The sequence below is a fragment of the Taeniopygia guttata genome, chromosome 1 (genome assembly GCF_048771995.1).
Source record: "Taeniopygia guttata chromosome 1, bTaeGut7.mat, whole genome shotgun sequence".
NCBI classification, from domain to species: Eukaryota; Metazoa; Chordata; class Aves; order Passeriformes; family Estrildidae; genus Taeniopygia; species Taeniopygia guttata.
The window spans coordinates 49077906-49090181 of NC_133024.1; the positions used below are offsets into that span (position 1 = coordinate 49077906).

The 12276-nt window shown below is 37.7% G+C and overlaps 1 protein-coding gene across 4 annotated transcripts in view; it reads right to left on the minus strand.

Moving 5' to 3' along the window:
* PIBF1 (progesterone immunomodulatory binding factor 1) overlaps positions 1 to 12276 on the minus strand; it is a 104479-nt gene that overhangs the window by 91893 nt on the left and 310 nt on the right. For 2 of the 4 annotated variants that reach the window (XM_002199394.7, XM_030271447.4), the window contains exons 1-5: positions 11901 to 12251; positions 10772 to 11087; positions 9849 to 9949; positions 7970 to 8168; positions 2986 to 3105 (exon numbers count right to left, since the gene is read on the minus strand). In XM_002199394.7, the coding sequence (XP_002199430.5) occupies positions 2986 to 3105; positions 7970 to 8168; positions 9849 to 9949; positions 10772 to 11023 (672 nt within the window). In that variant the 5' untranslated portion in view covers positions 11024 to 11087; positions 11901 to 12251. Of the gene's footprint in view, positions 1 to 2985; positions 3106 to 7969; positions 8169 to 9848; positions 9950 to 10771; positions 11088 to 11900; positions 12252 to 12276 lie in introns of those variants that run through there. The other 2 variants (XM_072928319.1, XM_030271441.4) reach the window with 1 other exon arrangement.

Consider the following 12276-nt stretch of genomic DNA (forward strand, 5'->3'; position numbering starts at 1 on the left):
TCTCAGCCTTGAGAGAAAGCCACTAGTAGTAAATTACATCTGTTTGAGGGAAGGTTATAACCACTTTGGAAACAAATAACTCTGAAAATAGTAAACTGATGTTCAGCATGGGAATGCACACATCAGAAGCTGGTTTTATTTCTGGGAAGCTCCTGCTAATACACCACTATAGTTGGACTTCCTCCTCTATCTTTACCTCCAAAGCTGGTGGTGCCAACATTATTTATACTTGAAGTACTGAGCAGGACTGTAAAAGGAGGACTAAAACAAGCCTGTACCCTACATTTAGTAACAAGTCAGTCAGCAGTACAAGAACACTGCTTTCACCAGTTCCTCCGCCTCCCCCCGGGCTGTGGCTGCTCTACCTGGAACCAGAGGAACTGCACTGATCTAAATCACAGATGCAACAATTGTGTGCAGAGAGCCACTAATTTAGTTGTACAGCACAACCACTTACACTGATCACTTTAAAAAAGAAAGCAGCAGGACAAATATCTTTTATCAGGCCATGTTCTGGTGCTAGAAATCGGTCTTCACAAGCCATTTTCGGCTAGCTGTTGTCAGAAACAGCTCTCTGTCCTACTGGGTCTGTGTTACAGATTCAGCAGCCTTTAAGGGCTAAGAGCAGCAGCACATCAAGCAAAGTTTACAAAGTTATAGAACCAGCATGGTCATCTTATATGATGAATTCATTTCACACTTAAATTTTTCTAAAGTTGACTTAAACTACTAAGTACAAATTTTCCTTCAAACTTTTTCAATTCTTGATTGGCTAGATAATCTTTCCTATGAGTTTAGAACAAACTGTCTCATATTCTTTATTTCTTTATTCAGGGTGAATGTATTAAACCTGCTCAAACCTAGTCTGCCAGCCACAAACCAGAAAAGGCAACATAATCCTCCTCTCCCAAGATTTGGCCTAAGCATATGTTTTTGTTCCTTTCTATGTCCCAAAAAGAAGGAAGAAACCTGTGTTGAAACTCATAAAGAAGAGCCTTAATTATCTCCAAAGAGTAGAAAAAAGAAGGAATTCTTGCTGTAGGAAGTAGATTATTCTCACAAAAGAAAGAACCCAAAAAACAACTATCTTCTGTGATGACTGTATTTCAAACTTCTGTATTACTAGTTTCCTAAAGAAGTTTTAAACTCAGAACAGACTTTTGTGATAAATTACACAAAGAACAGGAATATTCAATGATTAAAGAAAACTTAAAATTTATGGAATACTGTATGAAAACCCAGAAGAAATATTTGCACCGTATAAATTATTAAATAACAGGCAAGATACTTCAGCAACTATATTTCATATACCTGGAAAAACAAGAACCACTGGAATACAAAAAAAAAAAATAATCCAGTAAAAGTGTAAGAGCTTAGGTAAGGCTCTGAATAAAACTTTATTTTCTACTGATAAAATTCCTTGCAAAAAAGCTTGACCTTAGTGAAGAGCTCAGAAAAGTTACCCCAGCAGTACACCTTGAAATCACTTTTTCATAAACTGCAAGAGATGTATAGGTATGTCAGCTCCTGTGCACAAAGCACATTAGAGATTCTAAAGTACTCTTCATCCTAATGATGCTTCTCTTACCTTATTTTCTGAGGTACCTTGTTGCCATGACACTCAGCAAGTCACAAGGTAAAACTTGAACTTGCCAGAATCAGAACAGAGACTCTTAAACCTCTCCCTTAAAGAAAAGCACAATGCACTTCGAACTTTGAGAAATACATCAGTGGGAAAGGTGGATACTGCCACCATGTGGTGCAAAAAGAACAAAATTAGAAGTCTATATCAAAGGTGAATAGGTGAATGTCCCAAGAAAACTGTTTCTAGCACAATTTTAATAATTGTTATCAACTATCTTGTTAATTTGCTTCATCAGAAGTAATGGATGTCAGTCAAATCTCAAAGGCTGAAATCCGCCTGTAAAATTTTATTAAATTAATGCACATTAAATGTACAGTGAAGGAAAATGCTTATGCAAGACAAAAATTAACAGGATTAGTTTAATCTCAGTTATGACCAGAGATGGTGACACGGAATAATGCTGAAGCACATAAATGTATAAGTTTTATTGACTATTTTCATGAAAGTACATGAATTTCACAAGATAAACTTATATAAAGAATTTCTCCTTACACTTGATTATTCTGTAAGCAAATTTCACAGGGGAAAAAAGGCAATAACTAAAACATATTCTCAGAAATATTAAAATGACAGTGTCATTTAAGTCTCTACTAGCCATGACCTGGATAAATATACTTTGAGTACCTGAAACTGTTGTCCCAACTCAGATTTATGTAGAACTACGTTAAAATACAAATCACCTTAGCTATATACATTCCAAGAATAATATGAACATTGACAAATACATTAGAAAAAACGTGCTCCTTACACTGATTCAATTCCTTAGCTCCTTAAAAATAAAAATTTAAAATATTAATATAATTTGTTTCTCTACTTCTGGTGTTTATACCTTACTTGAAATCAAATTATCTTTTTTTTTAGTATAGAAACAAATAGGAAAATTAAAATACAAATAATTGAAAAAGATAACAGAGAAGATGCAACTCCAAAGAACTTTAAAAAATACATTTTTATAACATTAAAACAAAAGGTGAAGCAAACTACTAGCAAGACATCCCCATCTCAAAGACTATACACTGAACTATCATGGTGTCCAGATCCCCTGTCCAGCATCCCCACCTTGAAATCTTGCTCTCAGAAAGCAGAGCACAGCTGGTAAGAGACTACCCTGAACTGTCTCATTAGCAAACCTTGCATGGTAGCCATAGCATGAAGCTAGCTGTTACACAAGGATGCATATAGCTTATTTCCTTTTTCCCTCTCTCCCCTCTTTTCCTTTACAGTAATTTTTATACAGCAAAAAAGCTTTTCTATCTTATACATGAAAAATAATTTGGAGAATGAGATTTTCACAATATATGTATTCAGTTTCGGAACTGAGATAACTAATGAGCACAGACCTCTGTCAGACACTTCAGCTGGGATCTGTACCCACTTAGTTCTTCTGTCAGACTCTCCTTTTTCATCTGGAGATCACTTAGCTCTCTTCTTAAGGAATGGACTACTTCATAAAACCGGACCTAGAAGAACAAGACAGATATTCAAAGTTGCAACTGCAAAACTACGAACCTAAAACCACATCAGCTCAACATTTTATTACAATAACTAACTAAATTACTTCTAGGGCACACCATAAAGGTAAAGATTATATTGTTGTACAGCTAAGGCAGCTTACACTCAGGCAGATCAATCAAAAAAAATACAGTTGCTAATGGACACATGGCCCCATGCACTTCCTTGTGCCAAACCTAGAGCCTATTTGATTAAACAAACAAAAACAAAACCCAAACAAATCCCAATAACCAACTTAACTTGCTAACTTTGCTAACTTTCCCCAAGACAATATACATTTTTATGGGGTGTGTAGAAATGGAGAGATTTGTCTTGTTTTCTGCAAGCTCAGTGTGCTGAATTTGCACCAAGAAAAATGCAAGTGCAAGCACAGGGAGCAGGAACAGCACATAACAATGGAGAACCATGACACCCCCCCTACACACACCTCCAGCAGTAATGTGCTGGTATAGGGATTCAACTCATCAGGAAACTAAGGCTCTGAAAGACTTGACTGACCGTGTTAAATTAACACAAAAATATTCCAAACTTCTAACAGAATTTTAAAAAAATTAAAATCTGTAACACATTTTCCTCTCTCTTCTCCCATGCTAGTTATAGGCATTGTCTCAGGCAAGTAAGTCTCACATCCATGAAACTTTTTCAGAACTTTTCTTATGATCAAGAAAAAAGACTAGAAAATACAGTAGTAAAATCACAAAGCCAGTGTTAAAAAAAAAAAAGAGACAAAACAAAGAAGAAAGAGCTTTTTTGATATACACCCACATACACGTACACAGAAGCTATTATTCCCAGATTAACTTGATACCTTAAAATGTTACATTTGGGGGTGTGTGTGAAAAGAATAAATAAGTAGGCACTGTTTTCATGCAAAAGCTATTGCATGCCCTCTATCCCTAAAGCTTTCTTTGATATATGATTAAAGAAGAAATACAGACAAGAAAGCACAGATTAAATAAGCATTCAGGAGTAAGCTGTACTGCACTTCCATGCAGAGGAAGACAGATCTCTGTTTTGCTACCTGTAAACAGCAGAAGACAAAGGAAAGTTCCAGGTATATTTTATATAATTGACAGCATACAATTCTAAAAACACAGAAGCCATAGAAATTTGCAATGTAAACACAGGTGTAGTATGCTTCATACAATGAGGCAAGCATACAACATGACTGAAAGATTAGTATTTTTAACTGTAGCATCTGATGATTCAACTGGCCATTTCTTAAGAAAAAAATAACCTTGATTATCACTAATTGATAACCATTTAAAGCATTGTGGTTTTTTTAAAACCACACCTGCTTTTCCATGAAATTATTTTATTTTTACTGCAATATCCCTAGGAAACTTGTGCTATCACACTGTAATTATTTCTCAAAACACAACAACCTTAAAACATATTTCCCAGCAGAAACCAAGAATACATGAGATACAGGTATCAAGGGTAAATGTATTTACACAGCCTTCCCAAGAAAAGATCATTGCATGGTAGTAAGAAAGTGCAAATGAATGCAGCAGATGTGGTTCTAGCAGTTCAACTGTTGCTGCTATTTAGCCGGTTTGATAGCCAATAAATGTTCATGTAACCCAGCAGCCAAAGCACAAACTGCCTCTTGCCAATTCAATACAGCAGAAACAATACCTACTCTAAAAGGGATTTTAGAAAAAAATGCATATCTTAAAAATCACAAATTTATATTGGTGTGCTATAAACAGTTACCACTTTCTAGGCAGTTTTAAAAAAACTCTTAGCCTGTGCCCACCACTTTTTATGTACAATTAGAATAAAGTAAAAATGGGTGGGTGGAGAGGTTGAAAAAGTTAATTGATGTTCTGTGAAAGCAGTTGGATGAGTTAGCTGCCTTCTTAAATAAACAGCAACTGAGTTGCAGTTAGCAAAATGATATACCTAAAAGACATGGCAATTAAAATCAGTTAAAATAGAACTTGCAGAAACCATTTTTTTAAAATTTGGTGAATTTTTTTTACAGAGTTCACAAGCAGTTCACTTTACTGAACAAACTGAACTGGTACTTGGCAGCTGAACAATTTAACAGCCTGAAGTACTCTCAAATTTCACATATACTGTTTCTAAAAACATCTCAGGAATGACAAAACAAAAATCTGAATTTTTACACATAAGTTCAAATCAAACTCTGATTTTAAGAGAAAGATGTGCAAAATACAATTTTTCAGTTGTCATAATTAGCATTAAACATTACCTAAGCTTTGTTCTAACATGTCACTATTGCACCCCTTTGTGGAAGAACAGTGAAAAACATCTCACATTTGCTTTAATTCCAGTGTTTCAAATTTACAGAATCTCTATATACAAAATCTGCATTTAAGTTCTTCCTGCTTTTTGTCCAGTAGACCAGGTGTCAAATAAAGTATAAACATTATATACATGTTTACTTTCATCCTGGAGAATTGCAAGGCAGTATTTTATAACTGATAAATAGGAAAAAAAAGAGTCTGAAAATTTCCTCTTCAACTTGTCTAAGCAGGACCCTTTCTCAACAAGGAAAATTTTATCCTAGTATCAGTGGGCTATATTATTAGTCTGCACACAGATCTAGCATCAGAAATTTTAACTGCCTAGAAATGCCCAACTTCTCCTTAGGCAAGCAAAGCAGGAAACAGCATTCCCTTCCAACTCCTTTCTCCAGCCTTTGGGAGCCAAATGGATGCACAGACAGGATGTGCAAAACAGTTCTGTAGCCTCCCACTATCTGTATCAGCTGCATAACTTGAAGTAATGATAATCAACCATCAAGCTTAACTGATACTTTTAGGTTCACACTAATCTTCTGCTAGAAGAAGTTGAAAAAAGCAGAAAATAGCACTTTACTACAATACATCTTTAGAATGCCTTATCCAGAAAAAGAAAAGGTCTAAAAATGACTTCTTCAAAAGAAAAAATAATGTGTGAAGAAGAGAGGAGTTTTTGTCAGATAAAAATAACATTAACTGGTTGAACACAAGAGTAAAAAACAGAAAGTTAAAGGTAGAAGGTGGTTGCTACTCATCTCTCCTATCTTACACCTTTTTGACAGCCATTTTCTACTCACAAATTAAATCTAAATTGTACTGTGACAGCTTCACTTAAAGCAGCTGACAAGGTTACTAACTCCTGGAATCTATCCTGCCTGGCTACAGAGTCTTTTGTACTGACTGTCAATCAATTCCTCAAGTCTTGAACTTCCTGCACACCAATTTCAATAGATCCACTGACAGGGATTTCAGTTTCTGTTAAAAGTCTGTTTCTCTCGACCATGGTGGTACAGGAATCAACAACACCCCGTCAAATACTTTTGCAGAGGGCAGTGGGTACAGCAGACAGCTAGGTGGTGAGAACCTAACAGTACCCAAGCTACATGTTCTTGTTTATGCCACAGAGCCTTATGACGTTCCTAGCACTTTCAAAAGCCCAGCGTTTTAAAAGATGCTCACAAGAACATCCTTTAGATAAGGGTTAAAATTTTTACTTCTCTGTACATATCTAGAGCACTGCAAAGCATGACTTTGATCTGGAGAATTCATTCATGTAGCATTTATACCTCAACAAATGTACTAAGGTTTCTAACATTGTTAATGTTAAAAACATTGTTAATGTTAATAACAAGCTCTACAGATAAGTACAATGCTAATATTTTGCTGAATTAAGGTTTATATGTCTAAATCATCTTCATTCTCGTAAGTCAGCTGGGATGCTCTGGACATGTCCCGCAAGCTTTTTATTGCAAACAAGCGCACACAGTGGCCTCTCCATAATCCCACAAGCCATAATTAACAAACATATTAAATCAAGAAAATAAATCTCAAAGTATACTTTAAGGTACACTTTGTCTCCTGTGTTTAGTCAAACAGGAAAGGAACATATGGAAAGCATAAGAGAAAAGTAAGGGATGTTTACAAGTGCAATCCCAGCTTGTGGTTCTGGCAAACCAAGTTTCAAATTCCTTTTTTCAGCCTGCTGTATTTCATATTATCAGTGTGTGCTCACATTTTAATTGTAACATCCCATCTGCTTAACCTCCTTAAAATACGTCAGCAGTTCTACTCTCTTTCAAGACATCAGGATCAAGGATTAAAAGGTTCCACTCTTTACTGGAACCCAGTCATACTCTTATGACTGATCCAGGAACACACCTGCCTCTGAAGGTCCTTTATTTCTAGTTGGAGATAAAAAAAAAACCACAACCCACCATAATTTACAGCTTGGGATGGGTTGAGCCTGCCCAGCATCTTATATGGCTGCTCACCCATTTGCTGCCTCCCCTGGGAGCAGGAGAAAGTGAGAAGAACAAAACAAAACCAAGAAAACTCAGGTATCAAGTTTTCTAAACAATTACTTAAGGAAAGAGAGATGAGCTTAAAAAGTGAAAAAAAAAGAAAATAATTCACCACCTCCCAGAAACTGGGGAAACTGATCAAAACTGATACCTAGCCAGTCCCTGAGTAATAACCACCTCGAGAAGCCATCACCGCCCCCCACCTTCTGTTTTGTCCTCTACCTCCCATTTATATTGCTGAGTATGACATTTTATGGTATGGCATATTACTCTGGCCAATTTGGGCTAGCTGGTCAGCTGTGTCCCCTATCTCATAGCTTGCTGAGGCAGGGGGAGGCAGAACGGGGAAAATGGAAAGCCTTGATGTTGTGCAAGCACTGTCAGGCAATAGCCAAAACACTGTTTCAGCCACCAGTGTGAAGCACAGCAAGATTCAGACTGCTATGATGAATGTGAACTCTGTCTCAGCCAGATCCAAGATACAGGTTATACTTAAAAGCAGTACAAAACTCAATACTTACTGAAACATATTCAGAGATAGAAAGTTGATCTTCAGGAAGAGACTTGAGCTTCTCATAGCATTCATCTGTTAATTCCAAGTCTCGCAAGCTACGACGGATATCTCCAGCCCTCTCTCTCAACTGATAATTTGTTTCCTCCAGTTGCTTCTGTCTCAATAAAATGGTTTCCATTTCTTGCTTCATTAGAGCCTGATGTTTCCTTCAAGATGGATTTGAAAACAGAAGATATCAGGTAATGAGTAGCACAAGTGACAAAGCCTCACAATACCCTGGCAAAGAAGTGAGTTCTGCTCATTTTGTAGAGGGAAAAAATTGCAAAGATCAGGTAATTAGTGCCAGACTGTATACCACTATGGTTAAACAGTCATATCAGATACAGTATATATAAAAAGCCAGGAACTTTCTAGTCATTGACAATACAAAGCTGAATCTGCGAATAGACAATCTCCGCATATGCCGACTTGAATTTACAAACTAAACTTAATATACCAATTAAAAGGTTAAAAACATGAAAAAGTAGAATGTATTTCCACACAAACCCCAAAGTGCTGGTAAATCACTTGAACTTGGGTCTTACCAAGTTTCAGCACAGGCACCATCATACCAACCCTTAATTTTCTAACCACTGTAATATATAAAGTTAGAGTCCTTTATTAAAAAAACAAACAGCAACAAATCAACCACTACTACAACAGAACAAGCAGCCTTACTTCCGGCTTTAAAACACCATACTACTGTTATCATCAGTGATAAGGTTTCATACAACAATAGAAACTGCACATGAGTTCATAACATTTAGAAGTGTTTATTTTCTTTAAATCAAACACAACTAACCTACTTTTTTTTTTATTTTTAGCTGCAACTCTTGAAAACATATGCAAGCCACTCTTTAAAGCATAGTAATTTCTGCATTACTTAAAAAGGAATAAAAAAATACTAACTAGTAGTACAAAGCAACTTCTACCCCACTGGCAAGGTACAGGTAACAGGAAGTCTGAGGTCACTAAAGCAATCACACAAGAATGCACTACACGGTGTGTAAAATTCTATTACGTGAGGATGAAAAGTTACGTAAAAGACTGCCAAGGAAACTAATGAAAAGATTGGGAAAAGTAGTTTAACTTTTTTATGCCTATTAGTAACAGTTTGAACATCAGTACCTTTTTAATTGAGCACTCCTTAGATAACTCAAGTCTGGCCAGCATAAAAATATTGCACGCTGGTGCAGCAAAGCATACAGGGTGACATTTTTCTGACCGTAAGCTGCTCTCAGTTGAAAGACTTTGCTGGAACTCATCTCAGGTCTGGCTCCACATCCCTAAATCTGTTCTAGCACCACTACAGAATAGGACTTGGAAGCAGTCACATCCTGGGCCAGTCTATTTTTCAGGTTAACTCTAAATATTTCAGAAAAACAACATGGAAAGCGAGTTCCTCCATCACCAACTGACAGCATTTCTGACAAATAGGAAGTACTAATGGGAAAAGCTAAACATTATGTGCTTACCTTTCCCAAGTCCTTCCCTTTCTATGCTGCATTTATTAGAAATACTGTTTAAATTGGTGGAAATTCTGTCACCTCTGACTAGTCCTTTTGCTCTTTATTGGTTTTAAGAACACTTTTACTACCTCTTCCTACTAAATTTTGAATTTAGGTAAAAGAAAACCAAGCCCACAAACTTCAGCTAGTGAGAATTGAATTTGAATTTACTTATATGTAAAATCAATTTTTAGAATGAAAACACTAATATAATCTGCAAAAGAAATCCTATTCCTGCAACTAATAGTTATCCGTTTCTGTTAATAATTTATTTACACACGTTCAAATTAACTCACTAATTTGTTAACAATGAAGTTCTTAATTTTCCTTCCATCATACCTGGCATCTTCTTGCTGTAATGCCAACTGACTATCCAGTCGTAAAGACAACAGCTGCTTTTGATGGATTGCATCATTAAGCTTCTCCTCTAGCTCCTCATTCTAAATATAAAGAATGTGAATGAGTATAAAACAAAATAAGTTACCAAATTAATTTTTAAAAATTTTTTTCCAAAAAGGACAAGTTGAAATAAAAATATGAAGATCCCAATGCTGTGGACAATCCAATAATGGCTATCTAACAAGACCCCAAAAGAGACTAGGGCTTCAGAATATGATATGGACTTAAAATTTCAAAAAAAGGTTTAGCTCTTAAATGAGTCTTTTTCAGCTAAAAAGCTCTTTGTTCACCTAATTTCAAGTTAGACTTAGAGCAGAAAGCCAACAAAAAACAGCTAGCATATAGTATGTTGTTAAAATGAATAATGCCACATTGTTTTTACCCTTCTTAATTTCACACATCTTTGTGCAAGCTGTACACAACAAAATCTACTCTTAGCATGTTGGTATAGTCTATCCCTATCTTCATTTAACAAAGCATTGAAGAGTATTCAGATCACTTTCCTAGTACTCCACAAGTTCAGGGTAAAAGCCCTGTTATGCTACTAACATGAGTGCCAAAATTATTCGTCATTTCTGGAAGAAAACAGGTGTTTTTCCTATGTGTTTAGGAAAGGTAAAACCAATTAGATCTTCCCTTATTTATAAGTAAAATGACTTGAAATCTGTGAAGCTTTCTATATCTTTGTTTCCCCTTCTTCTTATGAAAGAACACAAAACACAACAAGAAAATTCCCAAAACAACTAAGCAGATCTCCACCATACAATTCAAATAAATTCTTTTCAGAATAGAAGTTTCTATCATAGTCTAAAAGTAGCAAAATCAAAAAAAGATTATGTAATGAAAGGAGAAAGACTACTTACCTTGGTCAAATATTCAACTTTCAAGTTGTCAATCATCAAGTTTTTTTGCGATAATTCTATTTTAAGCAGCTGAAGATTATGGAGCAACTCCTTCCGTTCAATCAGCTGCTTAGTGATTTTTACAGTACCTTCTCTCTCTTCAGAGGAAGAAACATCATCAGTTGGTACTGTGGTTTCCAAGCTGATATCCTCAGATTCCAAGGAGCTAGAAACATTTACTTTCTTGATTACCTTAGAGTTTTTATGTGACATTTTCTTCCACTATTTGCAAAGCTTTTTTAAGCTATGCTTTGAGATGAGCCTTCTGAAGAATCAACTGCAAGAATCAAAACAAGTAATGAGGTGTTATTATGAAAAACTATCCACTACATTAGACCACTAAGCAAGTGATGCTTCTCAGTATCACATGAACATTTTTTTTTTCACCCAAGAAAAACATTTTGAGAAGCTCTGGAGGGCTACTGTCTGAGTACCCTCTTCCTGAACAATCATTATCAAGCGTTTTGACTACAATAACCTAATTACCAGTGGGAACACCAATGTGAATCTAGCTTACTAGTATGATGCTATAGTTAAATAAAGATATGCACGTTGTCAAAAGCATATGCACTGAAAACTCCCGAGGCCCACAAGGCGCACACAGTGCCCTCTAAGAGGCATAAGACGACATACTAGAGAAAATGATAGAGGAATACCTTGATCACAGAATCACACAGATTGGAAAAGACCTCCGAGATCACTCTGTCCAACCTACGACTCACAGGTACAATCCCCTCATCAACTCCACATTGGTAGTCAGGGCCACGTTCAGTCTTTCCTTAAGCACTTCGAGCCATGGTGACTCCGCCACCCATCCTGGCAGCGCATTCCAATGCCTAATCACCCTGCTTAGAAAATCCACCTAATGTCCAACCTTACACTCCCCTGGTGCATCTTGAGGCTTTGTCCTCTTATCCTACAGCTGGGTGCCCGGGAGGAGAGCCCGGGCCCGAGCTAGCTACAAGCTCCTTTCAGACCTCGCTGGCCTTTGCCTTCTCAGCAGCAGCTGCACTGCTCTTGCCAGGCTGCTTGACCCACCAGCCACACGGACTTTTACACCCGCCTGACACAGACCACAGCTGCTACTTACAGACAGCGCTGCTCAGAGACCAGCGGGGAGAGGAGACGCCGCGCTCGGAGCCCGGGCCAGCGACAGCCGGGCGGCCCTCCCGGGGTCGCCACCACTGCCTTCCTTCCCCACAGCACCCGGGAGCAGCTCGGGAAGAGGGTATGCTCTTCGTCCGGCACGATGCCCGGAGCTGCAGGAGGCACCGGGCAGCTGCCCAAGCGGTAACTCTGCAGCGGCGGGGGCTGGGGAGCAGCAGCCCGGGCCCAGCCAGTCCTGGGGTCTGCCCCACACAGCCCGGGCAGCGGCGGCACCACACTCGCGCGCTTCCGCCTCCCTCAGCGCGGCGGGGGCGGGGCCGCGCGCCACGCCATCACCGCGGCGACCGCGGCGCCGCTTC